At 39.0% G+C, this 21,911-nt stretch overlaps 1 protein-coding gene across 1 annotated transcript in view; it reads left to right on the plus strand.

Annotated features, from left to right (window-relative positions):
• grip1 (glutamate receptor interacting protein 1) overlaps window positions 1-21,911 on the plus strand; it is a gene marked incomplete at its 5' end in the record, with an annotated part of 117,372 nt that overhangs the window by 72,748 nt on the left and 22,713 nt on the right. Inside the window, 8 exon segments of the mRNA XM_084331086.1 lie at window positions 2,013-2,148; window positions 2,512-2,657; window positions 3,678-3,761; window positions 4,349-4,424; window positions 18,078-18,223; window positions 19,590-19,737; window positions 20,032-20,201; window positions 20,506-20,636. Coding sequence (XP_084187212.1) covers window positions 2,013-2,148; window positions 2,512-2,657; window positions 3,678-3,761; window positions 4,349-4,424; window positions 18,078-18,223; window positions 19,590-19,737; window positions 20,032-20,201; window positions 20,506-20,636 — 1,037 coding nt within the window.

Below are 21,911 nucleotides of genomic sequence, written 5' to 3' on the forward strand. Positions count from 1 at the left end.
TGAAAGAAGTTGAGCTTGATTTGACGGGGGAGGTTGGATTTCCACACACTGGTCATGCCGTTCAGAGCCCTCCACGCAAGTGCCTTCCTCACTTTAAGGTCTTGCTCGGACGAGTTGACCCACGAGCCCATGTACTTGAAATCACTGACTTCCTTTGTCACAATGAAAGATGAAATTACCTACCTGGGTTCCATCCTAGAGGCTAATCTTTCCTGTGACAAAATGGCATCCAATGTAATAAAAAAAGTCACCCAACGAACTCGATTCTTGTACCGGATCTCCTCTCTGGTAAACAAGAATACCCTGAAGACTCTGGCAGGAGCACTCATTCAAGGGTACTACGACTATGCTTGCACCTCATGGTACCAAAGCACCTCAAAGGCGCTAAAAACTAAATTACAAACATCTCAAAACAAACTGGTCAGACTACTGCTTGACCTGACTCCTAGAACCCACCTCACCCCTGCCCACTTTGACAACCTAGGATGGCTTAGAGTAGACGACAGAGTACAGCAACTTGTAATGGGCCTGGTCTACAAGATACACTACGCGACCAAGGTACCCATGTACATGTCAAAATACTTCCCAAAGGTCAGTGAATACCACGATCACAACACCAGAGGGAGCTCCACAAATCATGTTAAACCCAGATTCGGCTCAAACAAGGGACTAAACATGTTTCGCAATTATGCCACATCAATGTGGAACGCCCTACCCAAAGCTGTAAAGGAATGTGAATCACTACCCACTTTCAAAAACACTCTCAAAGAACACCTACGGGAGACTGCAATTCGAAACTGGCCCGTACAAATGTCCTAACCCAGTTGTACAGTAAATGACCAAGTATGGCTTTGTCAGTATTCCAATGTACAGTGTACAGTGTGTGTGTGTCCCCTACCCAACCCCCCCCCCCCACCTCCAATGTACAGCCCCCACCCACCCAACCCCACCCCACCCACCCAACCTCCTCCAATGTACAGTTTCTAGGTCATATGTATATACACTCTTTTTCTGGACACTTTTTGTATCACAAACAATACTGTATTTGCACATCTGATATGTCATAAATGTATGGATGTAGCAGTACTGTCTATCTGTATGTCATGTATGTCATATATGTTATGATGAATTGAAAATGGGGGACCCTGATGTAAACGAGACGAAAGTCTTTCTCTGGTCTGCATCCCCTTAACAATTGTATGTATTGAGCTGTACTGTACTGTACCCATTCTGCAATCTGTTAATAAAGTTTTCATTCAATCAATCAATCAACCCCTCCCTCTGTCATTTAACACCTTCATCCCTTAACCTCCTCCTCCATCCTTTAACCCCTTCATCCCTTAGCCCATCCCCATCCCTTAACCCCTCCCTCTGTCATTTAACACCTTCATCCCTTAACCCCCTCCTCCATCCTTTAACCCCTTTATCCCTTAGCCCCTCCCCATCCCTTAACCCCTCCCTCTGTCATTTAACACCTTCATCCCTTAACCCCCTCCTCCATCCTTTAACACCTTCATCCCCTAGCCCCTCCCCATCCCTTAACCCCATCCTCCATCATTTAACCCCTTCATCCCTTAACCCCCTCCTCCATCCTTTAACACCTTCATCCCCTAGCCCCTCCCCATCCCTTAACCCCATCCTCCATCATTTAACCCCTTCATCCCTTAACCCCCTCCTCCATCCTTTAACCCCTTCATCCCTTAGCCCCTCCCCATCCCTTAACCCCATCCTCCATCATTTAACCCCTTCATGCCTTCACTCCTCCCAATCCATTAACCCAACCCTTAACCCCTTCATCCCTTAACTCATCCATCCCTTAACCCACCCCTTCATCACTTAACCCCTTCGTCTCTCAATTCCTCCATCCCTTAACCCATCCATTCATCCCTCTGTGTTTCTGTTTTATGCAATTATATATATGTATATTGATAACTAGTGTAATTTTATTCAAAGCTATCATCATCATCATCATCCATCGACCAATCACTGTTCCTATTGTGTGTGTGATCCAGATGAGTTCCGAGGCTGCTCAATGGTGGAGCTGATGAAGAAGGAGGGAACAACGTTGGGATTGACAGTGTCAGGGGGTGTCGACAAAGACGGAAAACCCAGAGTGTCCAATCTGAGACAGGGAGGCATCGCTGCCAGGTAACTAACACACACACACACGTGTTTATGTCTTGGCTGATCTGGTTGGTGGCTTAAGGCGTTCAGCCTCATCATGACTTAGTTAGTAGTTAGTATGTGTCCATTCAGGAATCTGCCTTGGCCCAAGGCTCTGTGGCACACGTTACCATAATGACCTCTCTCTTCCCCATTCTATTTATTTTACCTCTCTCTCTCTCTCTCTCTCTCTCTCTCTCTCTCTCTCTCTCTCTCTCTCTCTCTCTCTCTCTCTCTCTCTCTCTCTCTCTCTCTCTCTCTCTCTCTCTCTCTCTCTCTCTCTCTCTCTCTCTCTCTCTCTCTCCCACTCTCTCCCTCCCTCTCTCTCTCCCTCCCTCTCTCTCGCAGGAGTGATCAGTTAAATGTAGGGGATTACATCCGGTCAGTCAATGGTATAAATCTGACCAAGTTCCGACATGATGAGATCATCAGCCTTCTGAAGAACGTTGGAGAGAGAGTTGTTCTAGAAGTAGAATATGAACTTCCTCCAGTCAGTAAGTTTCATATTAATATTACTACTAGTATTAATGAAGAACGTTGGAGAGAGAGTCGTTCTAGAAGTATAATATGAACATCCTCCAGTCAGTAAGGATATATTAATATTACTACTAGTATTAATGAAGAACGTTGGAGAGAGTTGTTCTAGAAGTATAATATGAACATCCTCCAGTCAGTAAGGATATATTAATATTACTACTAGTATTAATGAAGAACGTTGGAGAGAGAGTTGTTTTAGAAGTATAATATGAACATCCTCCAGTCAGTAAGGATATATTAATATTACTACTAGTATTAATGAAGAACGTTGGAGAACGTCGTTCTAAAAGTAGAATATGAACATCCTCCAGTCAGTAAGGGTATATTAATATTACTACTAGTATTAGTATAGTTTTACTACAGTATATACGTTTCATATTAATAGTACTACTAATATTAGTATAGTTTCACTACAATCAGTAAGTTTAATATTAGTACTAGTATTATTATAACTACTACAGTACAGTGATGTAGTACTTAGCAGACTGATTAAACTAGGAATGTTGGGTTATTAATGTTATTGCTATTCTATTGGTTTGTTGTTATTATGTTATTGGAAAAAGATGTTACATTATTATTTCAACTTTTCATGTTTCAGGGCTGATGTTTATTATATATATTTTTTTTACAAATGTTTATTATTAATATTATATTTATAGTATGCTATTATATACTTATTATTCATGTTTATTATTAATATTGTATATATTAGTGTAGGCTGTCCAGGGTTCAGAGCTGATGTTTGCATTGTTATTAATATGAATGTGTATTATTATATTAATAGTTTACTATATGATTATTATTCATGTTTATTATTAATAGTATATGCATGCTATATTATTGTAGCTGTCCAGAGTTCAGGGCTGATGTGTATATTGTTATTCATGTTTATTATTAATATTATATTCATAGTATGCTATTATAAAATAATTATTCATGTTTATTATTAATATTATATGTATATTATTATATTATAGCGGTCCAGAGTTCAGGGCTGATGTTTAAGACTGTGGAAGTGACACTACATAAAGAAGGAAACACCTTTGGCTTCGTCATCAGAGGTGAGGAGGGGCTGTGTGTTTTATATGGGCAAGATACAAGATACAAGAGTTTTATTTGTCACGGCCATACAGGTATACAGTGAAATGCGGGGGGTCTCGCCCGCAACGATGTGCATAATACAAGTAATAATATAAGAGTCCAACCTATAGAGCGACATAGTGCAATAGGGCATATATATTATATATATATATATATATATATATATATATATATATATATATATATATATATATATATATATATATATATATATATATATATATATAATGTGTGTGTGTGTGTCTAATAATATTAGTATGGGCCCAATAATGTGTGTGTGTGTTAAATTATAAACATTTAACTCTGCGATACAGGTGACCTATTTTTTTTTTTACAAATCATGAGTCACTATCATTAGTAGTAACAAAATTAAATACTTACTAAACAGCTGAGACTTGTTACATATATGTAATGTGTGTGTGTGTGTGTGTGTGTGTGTGTGTGTGTGTGTGTGTGTGTGTGTGTGTGTGTGTGTGTGTGTGTGTGTGTGTGTGTGTGTGTGTGTGTGTGTGTGTGTGTGTGTGTGTGTGTGTGTGTGCGCGAGCAGGCGGGGCTCATGACGACAGGAATAAGTCCCGCCCCATCGTCATAACAACCATCAGGCCCGGCGGGCCAGCCGACAGGTGAGACATCAGCCCATCTGCAAGGTTTTGTCACTCAAGAAACTGATCATCTCTAGTAGTTGTAGTAGTAGTGGCCTAGTAGTAGTAATAGTAATAGTAGCAGTAGTAGTAGCAGCAACAACAGTAGTAGCAGTAGTAGTAATAATAGTAGTAGTAGTACTAGTAGCAGCAACAATAGTAGTAGTAGTAATAGTAGCAGTAGTAGTAGTAGTAGTAGCAGCAACAATAGTAGTAGTAGTAATAGTAGCAGTAGTAGTAGTAGTAGCAGCAACAATAGTAGTAGTAATAGTAGCAGTAGTAGTAGTAGCAGCAACAACAGTAGTAGCAGTAGTAGTAGTAATAATAGTAGTAGTAGTAGTAGTACTAGTAGCAGCAACAATAGAAGTAGTAGTAGTAGTAGTAGTAGCAACAACAGTAGTAGCAGCAACAGTAGTAGCAGTAGTAGTAAATAATAGTAGTAGTACTAGTAGCAGCAACAATAGTAGTAGCAGTAGTAGTAAATAATAGTAGTAGTAGTAGCAACAACAGTAGTAGCAGCAACAATAGTAGTAGCAGTAGTAGTAAATAATAGTAGTAGTAGTAGCAACAACAATAGTAGTAGCAGTAGTAGTAAATAATAGTAGTAGTACTAGTAGCAGCAACAGTAGTAGCAGCAACAATAGTAGTAGCAGTAGTAGTAAATAATAGTAGTAGCAGCAACAGTAGTAGCAGCAACAATAGTAGTAGCAGTAATAGTAGTAGCAGTAGTAGCAGCAACAATAGTAGTAGCAGTAGTAGTAAATAATAGTAGTAGTAGCAACAACAGTAGTAGTAAATAATAGTAGTAGTAGTAGTAGCAGCAACAATAGTAGTAGCAGTAGTAGTAAATAATAGTAGTAGTAGTAGCAGCAACAGTAGTAGCAGCAACAATAGTAGTAGCAGTAGTAGTAGTAGTAGCAGTAGTAGTAGTACTAGTAGCAGCAACAATAGTAGTAGCAGTAGTAGTAGTAGTAGTAGTAGTAGTAGTAGTAGTAGTACTAGTAGCAGCAACAATAGTAGTAGTTTCAAGTTTCTTTAATAGTTGTCATACAGAAGTACAGAATACTTTTATACAAAATGCTTCTAAAAAGTACTAGTAGCTAGTCTTGTAAGCCCATATGGGCTGGGCATACACCTGTATGTAAGACACGAAAATAAAAACATCAAATCAATTTTTTTTAAAGTAGCAGTAATAGTAGTAGCAGTAGTAGTAGTACTAGTAGCAGCAACAATAGTAGTAGCAGTAATAGTAGTAGCAGTAGTAGTAAATAATAGTAGTAGTAGCAACAACAGTAGTAGCAGCAGCAACAACAGTAGTAGCAGTAGTAGTAATAATAGTAGCAGCAACAACAGTAGTAGCAGTAATAGTAGTAGCAGTAGTAGCAGCAACAACAGTAGTAGCAGTAATAGTAATAGTAGTAGCAGTAGTAGCAGCAACAACAACAGTAGTAGCAGTAGTAGCAGTAGTAGTACTAGTAGCTGCAACAATAGTAGTAGCAGTAATAGTAGTAGTAGTAGTAGTAGTAGTAGTAGTAGTAGTAGTACTAGTAGCAGCAACAATAGTAGTAGCAGTAATAGTAGTAGCAGTAGTAGTAGTACTAGTAGCAGCAACAATAGTAGTAGCAGTAATAGTAGTAGTAGTAGTAGTACTAGTAGCAGCAACAATAGTAGTAGTTTCAAGTTTCTTTAATAGTTGTCATACAGAAGTACAGAATACTTTTATACAAAATGCTTCTAAAAAGTACTAGTAGCTAGTAGTCTTGTAAGCCCATATGGGCTGGGCATACACCTGTATGTAAGACACGAAAATAAAAAACATCAAATAATTTTTTTTTAAAGTAGCAGTAATAGTAATAGTAGTAGCAGTAGTAGTAGTACTAGTAGCAGCAACAATAGTAGTAGCAGTAGTAGTAAATAATAGTAGTAGTAGAAACAACAGTAGTAGCAGCAACAATAGCAGTAGTAGTAAATAATAGTAGTAGTAGTAGTAGCAGCAACAATAGTAGTAGCAGTAGTAGTAAATAATAGTAGTAGTAGTAGCAACAACAGTAGTAGCAGCAACAACAGTAGTAGTAGTAATAGTAATAGTAGTAGCAGCAACAGTAGTAGCAGCAACAATAGTAGTAGCAGTAGTAGTAAATAATAGTAGTAGTACTAGTAGCAGCAACAACAGTAGTAGTAGTAGTAGTAGTAGTAGTAGTAGTAGTACTAGTAGCAGCAACAATAGTAGTAGCAGTAATAGTAGTAGCAGTAGTAGTAGTACTAGTAGCAGCAACAATAGTAGTAGCAGTAATAGTAGTAGTAGTAGTAGTAGTAGTAGTAGTAGTAGTAGTAGTAGTAGTAGTACTAGTAGCAGCAACAATAGTAGTAGTTTCAAGTTTCTTTAATAGTTGTCATACAGAAGTACAGAATACTTTTATACAAAATGCTTCTAAAAAGTACTAGTAGCTAGTCTTGTAAGCCCATATGGGCTGGGCATACACCTGTATGTAAGACACGAAAAAAAAAACATCAAATCATTTTTTTTTAAAGTAGCAGTAATAGTAGTAGCAGTAGTAGTAGTACTAGTAGCAGCAACAATAGTAGTAGCAGTAATAGTAGTAGCAGTAGTAGTAAATAATAGTAGTAGTAGCAACAACAGTAGTAGCAGCAGCAACAACAGTAGTAGCAGTAGTAGTAATAATAGTAGCAGCAACAACAGTAGTAGCAGTAATAGTAGTAGTAGTAGTAGTAGCAGCAACAATAGTAGTAGTAGTAATAGTAGCAGTAGTAGTAGTAGTAGCAGCAACAATAGTAGTAGTAATAGTAGCAGTAGTAGTAGTAGTAGCAGCAACAACAGTAGTAGCAGTAGTAGTAATAATAGTAGTAGTAGTAGTAGTACTAGTAGCAGCAACAATAGTAGTAGTAGTAGTAGCAACAACAGTAGTAGCAGCAACAGTAGTAGCAGTAGTAGTAAATAATAGTAGTAGTACTAGTAGCAGCAACAATAGTAGTAGCAGTAGTAGTAAATAATAGTAGTAGTAGTAGCAACAACAGTAGTAGCAGCAACAATAGTAGTAGCAGTAGTAGTAAATAATAGTAGTAGTAGTAGCAACAACAATAGTAGTAGCAGTAGTAGTAAATAATAGTAGTAGTACTAGTAGCAGCAACAGTAGTAGCAGCAACAATAGTAGTAGCAGTAGTAGTAAATAATAGTAGTAGCAGCAACAGTAGTAGCAGCAACAATAGTAGTAGCAGTAATAGTAGTAGCAGTAGTAGCAGCAACAATAGTAGTAGCAGTAGTAGTAAATAATAGTAGTAGTAGCAACAACAGTAGTAGTAAATAATAGTAGTAGTAGTAGTAGCAGCAACAATAGTAGTAGCAGTAGTAGTAAATAATAGTAGTAGTAGTAGCAGCAACAGTAGTAGCAGCAACAATAGTAGTAGCAGTAGTAGTAGTAGTAGCAGTAGTAGTAGTACTAGTAGCAGCAACAATAGTAGTAGCAGTAGTAGTAGTAGTACTAGTAGCAGCAACAATAGTAGTAGCAGTAATAGTAGTAGCAGTAGTAGTAGTAGTACTAGTAGCAGCAACAATAGTAGTAGCAGTAATAGTAGTAGTAGTAGTAGTAGTAGTAGTAGTAGTAGTAGTAGTAGTAGTACTAGTAGCAGCAACAATAGTAGTAGTTTCAAGTTTCTTTAATAGTTGTCATACAGAAGTACAGAATACTTTTATACAAAATGCTTCTAAAAAGTACTAGTAGCTAGTCTTGTAAGCCCATATGGGCTGGGCATACACCTGTATGTAAGACACGAAAATAAAAACATCAAATCAATTTTTTTTAAAGTAGCAGTAATAGTAGTAGCAGTAGTAGTAGTAGTACTAGTAGCAGCAACAATAGTAGTAGCAGTAATAGTAGTAGCAGTAGTAGTAAATAATAGTAGTAGTAGCAACAACAGTAGTAGCAGCAGCAACAACAGTAGTAGCAGTAGTAGTAATAATAGTAGCAGCAACAACAGTAGTAGCAGTAATAGTAGTAGCAGTAGTAGCAGCAACAACAGTAGTAGCAGTAATAGTAATAGTAGTAGCAGTAGTAGCAGCAACAACAACAGTAGTAGCAGTAGTAGCAGTAGTAGTACTAGTAGCTGCAACAATAGTAGTAGCAGTAATAGTAGTAGTAGTAGTAGTAGTAGTAGTAGTAGTACTAGTAGCAGCAACAATAGTAGTAGCAGTAATAGTAGTAGCAGTAGTAGTAGTACTAGTAGCAGCAACAATAGTAGTAGCAGTAATAGTAGTAGTAGTAGTAGTAGTACTAGTAGCAGCAACAATAGTAGTAGTTTCAAGTTTCTTTAATAGTTGTCATACAGAAGTACAGAATACTTTTATACAAAATGCTTCTAAAAAGTACTAGTAGCTAGTAGTCTTGTAAGCCCATATGGGCTGGGCATACACCTGTATGTAAGACACGAAAATAAAAAACATAAAATAATTTTTTTTAAAGTAGCAGTAATAGTAATAGTAGTAGCAGTAGTAGTAGTACTAGTAGCAGCAACAATAGTAGTAGCAGTAGTAGTAAATAATAGTAGTAGTAGAAACAACAGTAGTAGCAGCAACAATAGCAGTAGTAGTAAATAATAGTAGTAGTAGTAGTAGCAGCAACAATAGTAGTAGCAGTAGTAGTAAATAATAGTAGTAGTAGTAGCAACAACAGTAGTAGCAGCAACAACAGTAGTAGTAGTAATAGTAATAGTAGTAGCAGCAACAGTAGTAGCAGCAACAATAGTAGTAGCAGTAGTAGTAAATAATAGTAGTAGTACTAGTAGCAGCAACAACAGTAGTAGTAGTAGTAGTAGTAGTAGTAGTACTAGTAGCAGCAACAATAGTAGTAGCAGTAATAGTAGTAGCAGTAGTAGTAGTACTAGTAGCAGCAACAATAGTAGTAGCAGTAATAGTAGTAGTAGTAGTAGTAGTAGTAGTAGTAGTAGTAGTACTAGTAGCAGCAACAATAGTAGTAGTTTCAAGTTTCTTTAATAGTTGTCATACAGAAGTACAGAATACTTGTATACAAAATGCTTCTAAAAAGTACTAGTAGCTAGTCTTGTAAGCCCATATGGGCTGGGCATACACCTGTATGTAAGACACGAAAAAAAAAACATCAAATCAATTTTTTTTTAAAGTAGCAGTAATAGTAGTAGCAGTAGTAGTAGTACTAGTAGCAGCAACAATAGTAGTAGCAGTAATAGTAGTAGCAGTAGTAGTAAATAATAGTAGTAGTAGCAACAACAGTAGTAGCAGCAGCAACAACAGTAGTAGCAGTAGTAGTAATAATAGTAGCAGCAACAACAGTAGTAGCAGTAATAGTAGTAGCAGTAGTAGCAGCAACAACAGTAGTAGCAGTAGTAGTAATAGTAGTAGCAGTAGTAGCAGCAACAACAACAGTAGTAGCAGTAGTAGCAGTAGTAGTACTAGTAGCTGCAACAATAGTAGTAGCAGTAATAGTAGTAGTAGTAGTAGTAGTAGTAGTAGTAGTACTAGTAGCAGCAACAATAGTAGTAGCAGTAATAGTAGTAGCAGTAGTAGTAGTACTAGTAGCAGCAACAATAGTAGTAGCAGTAATAGTAGTAGTAGTAGTAGTAGTAGTAGTAGTAGTAGTACTAGTAGCAGCAACAATAGTAGTAGTTTCAAGTTTCTTTAATAGTTGTCATACAGAAGTACAGAATACTTTTATACAAAATGCTTCTAAAAAGTACTAGTAGCTAGTAGTCTTGTAAGCCCATATGGGCTGGGCATACACCTGTATGTAAGACACGAAAATAAAAAACATCAAATAATTTTTTTTAAAGTAGCAGTAATAGTAGTAGCAGTAGCAGTAGTACTAGTAGCAGCAACAATAGTAGTAGCAGTAATAGTAAATATAGTAGTAGTAGCAACAACAGTAGTAGCAGCAACAATAGTAGTAGCCGTAGTAGTAAATAATAGTAATAGTAGTAGTACTAGTAGCAGCAACAGTAGTAGCAGCAACAACAGTAGTACTGTAGCAGTAGCAGTAATAGTAGTAGCAGTAGTAGCAGCAACAACAGTAGTAGCAGTAGCAGTAAATAATAGTAGTAGTACTAGTAGCAGCAACAACAGTAGTAGCAGTAGTAGTAAATAATAGTAGTAGTAGTAGTAGTAGTAGTAGTAGTAGTAGTAGTAGTAGTACTAGTAGCAGCAACAATAGTAGTAGTTTCAAGTTTCTTTAATTGTTGTCATACAGAAGTACAGAATACTTTTATACAAAATGCTTCTAAAAAGTACTAGTAGCTAGTCTTGTAAGCCCATATGGGCTGGGCATACACCTGTATGTAAGACACGAAAATAAAAACATCAAATCATTTTTTTTTTAAAGTAGCAGTAATAGTAGTAGCAGTAGTAGTAGTACTAGTAGCAGCAACAATAGTAGTAGCAGTAATAGTAGTAGCAGTAGTAGTAAATAATAGTAGTAGTAGCAACAACAGTAGTAGCAGCAACAATAGTAGTAGCAGTAGTAGTAAATAATAGTAGTAGTAGCAACAACAGTAGTAGCAGCAGCAACAACAGTAGTAGCAGTAGTAGTAATAATAGTAGCAGCAACAACAGTAGTAGCAGTAATAGTAGTAGCAGTAGTAGCAGCAACAACAGTAGTAGCAGTAATAGTAATAGTAGTAGCAGTAGTAGCAGCAACAACAACAGTAGTAGCAGTAGTAGCAGTAGTAGTACTAGTAGCTGCAACAATAGTAGTAGCAGTAATAGTAGTAGTAGTAGTAGTAGTAGTACTAGTAGCAGCAACAATAGTAGTAGCAGTAATAGTAGTAGCAGTAGTAGTAGTACTAGTAGCAGCAACAATAGTAGTAGCAGTAATAGTAGTAGTAGTAGTAGTAGTAGTACTAGTAGCAGCAACAATAGTAGTAGTTTCAAGTTTCTTTAATAGTTGTCATACAGAAGTACAGAATACTTTTATACAAAATGCTTCTAAAAAGTACTAGTAGCTAGTAGTCTTGTAAGCCCATATGGGCTGGGCATACACCTGTATGTAAGACACGAAAATAAAAAACATCAAATAATTTTTTTTAAAGTAGCAGTAATAGTAATAGTAGTAGCAGTAGTAGTAGTACTAGTAGCAGCAACAATAGTAGTAGCAGTAGTAGTAAATAATAGTAGTAGTAGAAACAACAGTAGTAGCAGCAACAATAGCAGTAGTAGTAAATAATAGTAGTAGTAGTAGTAGCAGCAACAATAGTAGTAGCAGTAGTAGTAAATAATAGTAGTAGTAGTAGCAACAACAGTAGTAGCAGCAACAACAGTAGTAGTAGTAATAGTAATAGTAGTAGCAGCAACAGTAGTAGCAGCAACAATAGTAGTAGCAGTAGTAGTAAATAATAGTAGTAGTACTAGTAGCAGCAACAACAGTAGTAGTAGTAGTAGTAGTAGTAGTAGTAGTAGTACTAGTAGCAGCAACAATAGTAGTAGCAGTAATAGTAGTAGCAGTAGTAGTAGTACTAGTAGCAGCAACAATAGTAGTAGCAGTAATAGTAGTAGTAGTAGTAGTAGTACTAGTAGCAGCAACAATAGTAGTAGTTTCAAGTTTCTTTAATAGTTGTCATACAGAAGTACAGAATACTTTTATACAAAATGCTTCTAAAAAGTACTAGTAGCTAGTCTTGTAAGCCCATATGGGCTGGGCATACATACACCTGTATGTAAGACACGGAAAAAAAAACATCAAATCAATTTTTTTTAAAGTAGCAGTAATAGTAGTAGCAGTAGTAGTAGTACTAGTAGCAGCAACAATAGTAGTAGCAGTAATAGTAGTAGCAGTAGTAGTAAATAATAGTAGTAGTAGCAACAACAGTAGTAGCAGCAGCAACAACAGTAGTAGCAGTAGTAGTAATAATAGTAGCAGCAACAACAGTAGTAGCAGTAATAGTAGTAGCAGTAGTAGCAGCAACAACAGTAGTAGCAGTAGTAGTAATAGTAGTAGCAGTAGTAGCAGCAACAACAACAGTAGTAGCAGTAGTAGCAGTAGTAGTACTAGTAGCTGCAACAATAGTAGTAGCAGTAATAGTAGTAGTAGTAGTAGTAGTAGTAGTAGTAGTAGTAGTACTAGTAGCAGCAACAATAGTAGTAGCAGTAATAGTAGTAGCAGTAGTAGTAGTACTAGTAGCAGCGACAATAGTAGTAGCAGTAATAGTAGTAGTAGTAGTAGTAGTAGTAGTAGTAGTAGTAGTACTAGTAGCAGCAACAATAGTAGTAGTTTCAAGTTTCTTTAATAGTTGTCATACAGAAGTACAGAATACTTTTATACAAAATGCTTCTAAAAAGTACTAGTAGCTAGTAGTCTTGTAAGCCCATATGGGCTGGGCATACACCTGTATGTAAGACACGAAAATAAAAAACATCAAATAATTTTTTTAAAGTAGCAGTAATAGTAGTAGCAGTAGCAGTAGTACTAGTAGCAGCAACAATAGTAGTAGCAGTAATAGTAAATATAGTAGTAGTAGCAACAACAGTAGTAGCAGCAACAATAGTAGTAGCCGTAGTAGTAAATAATAGTAATAGTAGTAGTACTAGTAGCAGCAACAGTAGTAGCAGCAACAACAGTAGTACTGTAGCAGTAGCAGTAATAGTAGTAGCAGTAGTAGCAGCAACAACAGTAGTAGCAGTAGTAGTAAATAATAGTAGTAGTACTAGTAGCAGCAACAACAGTAGTAGCAGTAGTAGTAAATAATAGTAGTAGTAGTAGTAGTAGTAGTAGTAGTAGTAGTAGTAGTAGTACTAGTAGCAGCAACAACAGTAGTAGCAGCAACAACAGTAGTAGCAGTAATAGTAGTAGCAGTAGTAGCAGCAACAACAGTAGTAGCAGCAACAACAGTAGTAGCAGCAACAACAGTAGTAGTAGTAATAATAGTAGTAGTAGTAGCAGCAACAACAGTAGTAGTAGTAGTAGTAGTAGTAGTAGTAGTAGTAGTAGTAGTAGTAGTAGTAGTAGTAAATAATAGTAGTAGTAGTAGTAGCAGCAACAACAGTAGTAGAAGTAGTAGTAAATAATAGTAATAGTAGTAGCAACAACAGTAGTAGCAGTAGTAGTAGTAGTAGCAGCAACAACAGTAGTAGCAGTAGTAGTAAATAATAGTAGTAGTAGTAGTAGTAGTAGTAGTAGTAGTAGTAGTAGTAGTAGCAGTAGTAGCAGCAACAACAGTAGTAGCAGTAATAGTAGTAGCAGTAGTGGCAGCAGCAACAACAGTAGTAGTAGTAGTAGTAGTAGTAGTAGTAGTAGTAGTAGTAGTAGTAGTAGTAGTAGTAGTAGTAGTATCAGCAACAACAGTGGTAGCAGTAATAGTAGTAGTAGTAGTAGTAGTAGTAGTAGTAGTAGTAGTAGTAGCAGCAGCAGCAGCAGCAGCAACAACAATAGTAGTAGCAGTAGTAGTAGGGGCGACAGTGGCTCATGAGGTAGAGCGGTCGTCTGGAGATTGGAAGGTTCCTGGTTCAATTCCCACTCTCCCCGGCAGCATGTTGAAGTGTTGAGCAAAATACTTAACTGCTCCCGATGAGCTGGTTGGCACCTTGCATGGTTGCCTCCGATGTCGGTGTCTGAATGAGTGAATAGGTGAATGTGAGGCATAAGTTGTAAAGCGTTTTGGATAAAAGCGCTATATAAATGCAGTCCATTTAATAGTAGTAGCAGCAACAACAGTAGTAGTAGTAGTAGTAGTAGTAGTACCAGCACTGCAGTAGTAGATTGGTTCTAGTCCAATCTACAAGGCAGGGACTATTTAGACACATGCTAAGGTTTTATTTAACACTATTGAACCCTGTATTTTAGCAGACATACTGGCTACAGAACTTTCACTTGAAGCAGCCTTGGTTTTATGGATTGTTGATTTTCTCAGTTGTAGAATCCAGCAGGTCAGAGGTCAGAGTAGCTACGTCACTCTCACCACAGGGATGTGTTTTATCATCTATATTGTTTATTTTATACACCAACTCTTGCACTAGCACTTTCCCTAATAGGCACTTTATTAAGTACGTAGATGATACTGCCTTGGTGAGCCTCCTATATAATGGAGAGGAGGAGCATGGGCCAGTCTTGGACTACTTGTTGGTGTGAGGAGTCAAACATTCTCCTAAACACCTCTAAAACTAAGGAAATGTCCATTGATTTGATAGAAAGCTGCAATCCTCTCACTTTATCAATGGGGAGCCAATACAATCTGTTACAGATTACAAGTACGTGTACATTGTGCTGGAGCCAATACAATCTGTTACAGATTACAAGTACGTGTACATTGTGCTGGAGCCAATACAATCTGTTACAGATTACAAGTACGTGTACATTGTGCTGGAGCCAATACAATCTGTTACAGATTACAAGTACGTGTACATTGTGCTGGAGCCAATACAATCTGTTACATATTACAAGTATGTGTACATTGTGCTGGAGCCAATACAATCTGTTACAGATTACAAGTAACTTGACATTGTACTGGAGCCAATACAATCTGTTACATATTACAAGTATGTGTACATTGTGCTGGAGCCAATACAATCTGTTACAGATTACAAGTACGTGTACATTGTGCTGGAGCCAATACAATCTGTTACATATTACAAGTATGTGTACATTGTGCTGGAGCCAATACAATCTGTTACATATTACAAGTATGTGTACATTGTGCTGGAGCCAATACAATCTGTTACAGATTACAAGTACGTGTACATTGTGCTGGACCATAAAATGAAATGGGACCTGTGGACTGACCTCATTAGCACTAAGACACAACAAATAATGTACTTCATTTTTAAGAAATTGCTGTCTTTAATGTCTACAAGAAAATACTCCAAGTGCTTTACTGCTGACAGTGTATGGTTTGGCACAATGCTACCGAGGCTCATAAAGATAGTTTAACCCTTTCACTGCCACACTACCAAACGGTTAACCCTTTCACTGCGACAATACACAGAAGGTTAACCCTTTCACTGCCACATGACGGCCAGTTAACCCTTTCACTGCCACACTACAGAATGTTAACCCTTTACTATCACTAAAGGGTTAACCTTCTGTAGTGTGGCAGTGAAAGGGTTAAGGAAAACTGTACCAACGGCCAGTATACTGTTAGCTGGCCGTTGTTAGCTGAATTTCCCCCAAGGGGATCAATAAAGGAATATCTTATCTTATCTTATTATGTTTCCAAGTATGGAACACATCTACAGAGACAGAACCTTGAATAAGGCAAACAACATTGTGAGTGACCAGAGTTTCTCCCATCCTAACAATTTATTTTCTCTCTCTATACCTAATTAGTTGCTAGTTGTGAGGTGCTGTATGTGTATGTATGAGTTTGTCTATTTTTGTGACATTGTGCTGCAAATTTCCCCATGGGGACAAATAAAGAATCTATCTATTTTCTATCTGTTTTGTTTCCACTGGCAACTATGTATTTGAGCCAACTAACATGGCGTTCAAACCTTGGGCCTCTTTTATTCAACATATACATGCTCACATTAGACAGAATTATGCAAAATAACAAAATTACTTCCCATAATTATGTCAAGGTCAAGGTCAACTTTATTTATATAGCACATTTAAAACCAACCGAAGTTGTACCAAAGTGCTTCACAATATAACACAGAGAAATACTAAAAATACAATATAAAAACTGAGAAATACAAAAAATATATATACAAAATACAGTATACACACAATCAGAAGCTGCAATACATTAAAAACAATCACGACACGACCAGGGATGTATGGCTTACTAAGCCTCAAAACGCCAAAGAGAATAAGTGAGTCTTTAGGGCAGTGGTTCTCAAACTGTGGTACGCGTACCAGTGCGTACCACTAGTGGTACTTGGTGGTACTGCTGGTGGTACTTGAAAACATTTACAAAAAAGCAAAAAAAAAAATATTGGCCTGACCGGCGCTCCGAAGAGGGTCTAGACGCTCCCTGCTCCTCGTGTGTGTGTGTGTGTGTGTCCATCTGTCATTAAGAAGTGATTCCAGCCTCAGTGATAACACCAGATGAATGTGTGGGGGGGGGTTGTGTCTGTTTGAAGCATGTCCTTGAATGAAGACGTGATGGTCAAACTGTGTGTGTGTGTGTCCATCTGTCATTAAGAAGTGATTCCAGCCTCAGTGATAACACCAGATTAATGTGGGGGGGGGGGTTGTGTCTGTTTGAAGCTTGTCCTTGAATGAAGACGTGATGGTCAAACTGTGTGTGTGTGTGTGAGTGTGTGAGAGAGAGAATGACGGACAATTGCTTGCTGTGTGAGAGAGAGAGAGAGATAGAGAGAGAATTAAGTACATTTGCTGAAATACAGTTGTTCTTAATTTTCTCACTTGCTATGTGAGAATGTTAGTTATTATGTTCTCAATGCCCCTTGCATTGTATGAGTTGTGTGGAAGCGTTTGCTAGTTCTAGTGCTATCCCTTTGTACATTGTGGCTGTGTCTGACAAAAGTTAACAATAAATAATGGTATTAGGAATACATTTGCCTCCTGCGTGAACTGTGCATAGCTGAATAGACTGTATTTTAACGCCGGTCATATGGTGGTACTTGGAGAGCCAGCTACGTTCTCAGGTGGTACTTGGTGTAAAACGTTCTGGTCTAGGGTCTGAGCAGACCTAATTTGTAGTGGAAGACTGTTCCACAGTTTAGGGGCAGCCACCGCAAATGCTCGGTCACCTTTAGTTTTTTGCCTAGACCTTGGGACATCTAAAAGTAATTTGTTTGATGACCTCAGTGCTCTAACTGGGGTGCAAGCATGGAGAAGTTCAGCTAGGTACTGAGGGGCCAGACCATTTAAGGCTTTAAAAACAATCATCGCAATTTTTAAATCAACCTGAAACGAACAGGGAGCCAGTGCAGGGAAGCTAGCACTGGTCTGATGTGCTCTTAGTGCCAGTCAAGAGGCGTGCAGCAGCGTTCTGCACTAGCTGCAGGCATCGTAGGGAGAGCTGGTCGAGACCCACATATAGAGCATTACAATAGTCCAGCCTTGACGATATGAACGCATGTATGACCCTCTCCAGGTCTTTGGGAGATAGGTAGGGCTTTATCTTTGCCAGGAGCCTAAGTTGAAAAAAGGAGCCTTTAACCACAGACCCAATCTGTTTGTTAAATTTCAGATCACTGTCAAAAGTGACACCAAGGCTTTTCATAGAATTTTGTTTTTTGGCATCGAGGGGCCCTAAAACACCAGCCCAGTTTCGCAAGCGGTCTAGATGCCCAAACACAATTACCTCGGTCTTGCCGTCATTAAGATTTAGGAAGTTTAGATCCATCCAAATCTTAATGTCGGCAAGAGCGGCCAGCAGAGGTTCAAGGCAGTTTATTGCACTCTACTTTTAGAGGATGTGGATGACACTCGACTATACACAGCTCTCACAGAGTGACCTGTGTCAGTGCATTGACCAAATCAATGATTGAATGTGCCAGAATTGAGATAACTGTCTTTGGTGCTAAAGAAGAAAGGCTTAAAGTCAGTGCTTATCTCGACTTTCTTTAAATTTTTAAAACAAGTCAGAAATCTTGTCTTTTCATTGATTCAGCCTATTATTATCTATAGCAAGAACCACATGCATGTTGCTGCTGTCCAGTTGTGTTCCTGAGAAATCGGTTTATTCTCTTTCCAGAGAAGGGACTGTTAAACCAGGCGACCGGTTGCTAAGCATCGATGGCATCCGTCTCCACGGCAGCAGCCACTCCGAAGCCATGAGCATCCTGAAACAGTGTGGACAGGAAGCCACGCTACTTATAGAATATGACGTCTCTGTCATGGGTGAGATTACAATTAATATTACTATTACAACATGACGTCTCGGTTAAAGGTGCAGTCAGTGATTCTAACCCATTACACTTTTTGTCAAATTATTCAGTGAATATCTCTTAGCTGTCCGTTCTGCCACACAACACTATTCCAGCCAATCAACAACAGGGGACATTGGTGCTCGTGCACAGGACACGGGGCAAGGGGAGGGCAGATGGGGGGGAAAGGGGGGGGGGGGCTGTTAATCTGGCACATGCTAACAAATAACAACAATCTTTCTCCAGGATCACTGACTCCACCTTTAAGGGTGAGCTATTAGAGTCATTATAGTAACTTTTACTCTTAATATTACCATAAACTGGCAGTATACAAACATGATGTTATGGGTACAATTAGTAGTATTAATTATAGTATTACCATAACTAATGGTAATGGTAATCTGTTATGGTAATCCAGTTAATCTCTTAAACCCGATCGGCCCGGTATATTTATTTCACGTCATAAATAGATAAACTATTATTAGATTATTATAAATATTATGGTAACTATTAGGGGTGGAACGGTATGCATTCGAACCGTGTACCGAACAATACACACATGCCCCGAACCGTAGAGGTCGTACCGAACGGTACGCATTCGGGGCATGTGTGTATTGTTCGGTTATATAATGTTACGTTAGCTACGAGCTAACTAACTTTAGCCGTAAGCTAACTAATGTTAGCCGCAAGCTAACCGTGGAAACGCTCAGAGAAGTGACTCCACGACACCAGTTCGATTAGTGGGGAAGGGGGGTATATTGACGAGTTAATACTTTGACAAATGTTGCCTATATTCAGTCAGTTCGGTCTTTGTGTGCCAAACATTATTAAAGGTAAACCTTTTTTTTTACCAAATAAATGAGAAGCATGTTTAAATCAGCAATGCCTCCCCTCTTGCTGTACCAAGATCCCTCCTAGCTCTAACCGTCACTGTCAAAATAACGTGCCTGATGTCAAATGGCCTCATTCTTTCAGTTTTTGCATGACTACGTCCTTGAGAATAACTGAAAAGTTGGATTATTTTTAGGCTATATATCTTATGTTGATGTATGGTATTTTTGGAGTGTTACATTTTTTTTAAATAAAAAACAACGTATAGGGCCTACCGAACCGAAAACCGTAAACCTAAAACCGTGATACGAACCGAACCGTTGATTTTGTGAACCGTTCCACCCCTAGTAACTATTAGAGTTAATATTACCATAACGGATATAATAGGAAGTGTCTATCGAGAGAATGAGACACATTGAGCTGTTATTTAACAAGACAATGCAGGAACAGACTCTTATTGACTTTTGAAGTCTAAACTTGAGACGTCTATTTGTCTTTCTCTCCACCAGACTCTGTTGCCACGGCGTCAGGTCCACTGCTAGTGGAGGTCGCCAAGGCGACCGGCTCCAGCCTGGGTGTGGCTCTGTCCACCTCCATGTTCTGCAACAAACAGGTCATCATCATTGATAAGGTCAAACCAGCCAGTATCGCAGACAGGTACTATTACTACTACTACAGTAAAAATACACACATCTATCTATCTATCTATCTATCTCCATCTGTCTATCTAACTAAATCTATCTATCTGTCTATCTATCTATCTATCTATCTATCTATCTATCTATCTATCTATCTATCTATCTATCTATCTATCTATCTATCTATCTATCTATCTATCTATCTATCTATCTATCTATCTATCTATCTATCTATCTATCTATCTGTCTATCTGTCTGTCTATCTATCTGTCTATTTATCTATCTGTCTATATATCTGTCTATCTGTATCTAGGTGTGGAGCGCTCCATGCTGGAGACCACATCTTATCAGTAGATGGAACCAGCATGGAGTTCTGTACTCTGGCTGAGGCCACTCAGCTGTTGGCTGCAGCCTGTCAGCATGTTAAGATGGAGATCTTACCTCATCACCAGACCAGGTTGGCGCTGAAAGGACCTGAACAGGGTAAATAAATATGCTACACTATATCTACTTGAAGTCCTGCTAGCCCCTACTGACCAGAGGTCGTACTGTATTGATGTATTGGAGGAGTAGAGCTGATCTACTGTGTGTGTGTGTGTGGTGTGTTGCCACCTGATGTTTGGCTGTGGGTGTGTTTGTGGGCGGAGTCTCCAGGGTATTTTATATGTTGACGTGTGCAACCCTCTGACATCATATATCTAAGGTCAGCCAACTGAAGGCTAAACAGCCCTCCTCCTGGGTGTGTGTGTGCGTGTGTGTGTGTGTGTGTGTGTGTGTGTGTGTGTAGTGAAGGTACAGCGCAGCACGCGGCCCCTCCCCTGGGAGAGTGGAGGTGGCGGCTCCCCCTCTCCTCCTGTCCCTCCTCCCTACCAGCACTACAACACCTACCACCCCGACCACTCCTCCTCGCGCTCCCTCGCTCGCAACAAGAACTCCAACCCCTGTATGTCTCCTCTCCCCTCCTCGTCCTCTCCTCTCCTCTCCTCTCTTTTCTTACTCTCCTCTCTTCTCCTCTCTTCTTCTCTCCTCTCCTCCTCTACCCCTCTCTCCTCCTCTCTCTTCTCCTCCTCCCCTCTCTTCTCTTCTCCTCTCTTCTTCTCTCCTTTCCTCCTTTACCTCTCTCTTATCCTCTCTTCTCTTACTCTCCTCTCTTCTCTTCTCTCTTTTCTTCTCTTCTCCTCTCTTCTTCTCTCCTCTCTCCTCCTCCTCTACCCCTCTTCTCCTCTCCTCTCTTCTCTCTTGTCTCCTCTCTTCTTCTCTCCTCTCCTCCTCTACCCCTCTCTTCTCCTCTCTCTTCTCCTCCTCCCCTCTCTTCTCTTCTCCTCTCTTCTTCTCTCCTTTCCTCCTCTACCTCTCTCTTATCCTCTCCTCTCTTCTCTTACTCTCCTCTCTTCTCTTCTCTCTTTTCTTCTCTTCTCCTCTCTTCTTCTCTCCTCTCTCCTCCTCCTCTACCCCTCTTCTCCTCTCCTCTCTTCTCTCTCTTCTCCTTTCTTTCTTCTCTTCTCCTCTCTTCTTCTCTCCTCTCCTCCTCCTCTACCCATCTCTTCTCCTCTCCTCTCTTCTCTCTCTTCTCCTTTCTTTCTTCTCTTCTCCTCTCTTCTTCTCTCCTCCTCCTACCCATCTCTTCTCCTCTCCTCACTTCTCCTCTCCTCCTCTCTTCCCCCTCTTCTCCTCTCCTCTCCTCTTCATTTACAGCCTAAACTAAACAATTTTTTATGGTTTGATTCTGATTTTCTTCTGAAAGAGAACTAGAGCAGAACTAACTGGCTCTGCCTCCACCATGCTCGCTCTCTCTTTCTCTCTCTCACTCTCTCTTGCTCTTTCCCTCCCTTCCCCTATCTCTCGCTTGCTCTCTCTCTTCATCTTCCTCTCTCCCTTCGCATTATATTCATCTCTCCATATATATCTCTCTACCTCTCTTTCTCTACCTCTTTATTTCTCTCCCTGCCCCTCCCTCTACACCTCTATATCTCTTCTATACAAACATGTCTCTCTCTTTACCTCTTTCTTTCTATCTCTCTCTCCACCTATTGCTCTACCTTCCTACCTCTCTTTCTCTCTCACTATCTCTCTCTTTTCTTTCTACCTCTATCTCACTCCATCCCTTCTCTCTACCTCTCATTCTCTCTCTACCTCTATCCCCCCTTCTCTCCCTACATCTATCCCCCTTTCTCTCTACCCATCTCAAGCTCT

The sequence above is a fragment of the Notolepis coatsorum genome (genome assembly GCF_963971535.1).
Source record: "Notolepis coatsorum genome assembly, chromosome: 15".
Taxonomy (NCBI): domain Eukaryota; kingdom Metazoa; phylum Chordata; class Actinopteri; order Aulopiformes; family Paralepididae; genus Notolepis; species Notolepis coatsorum.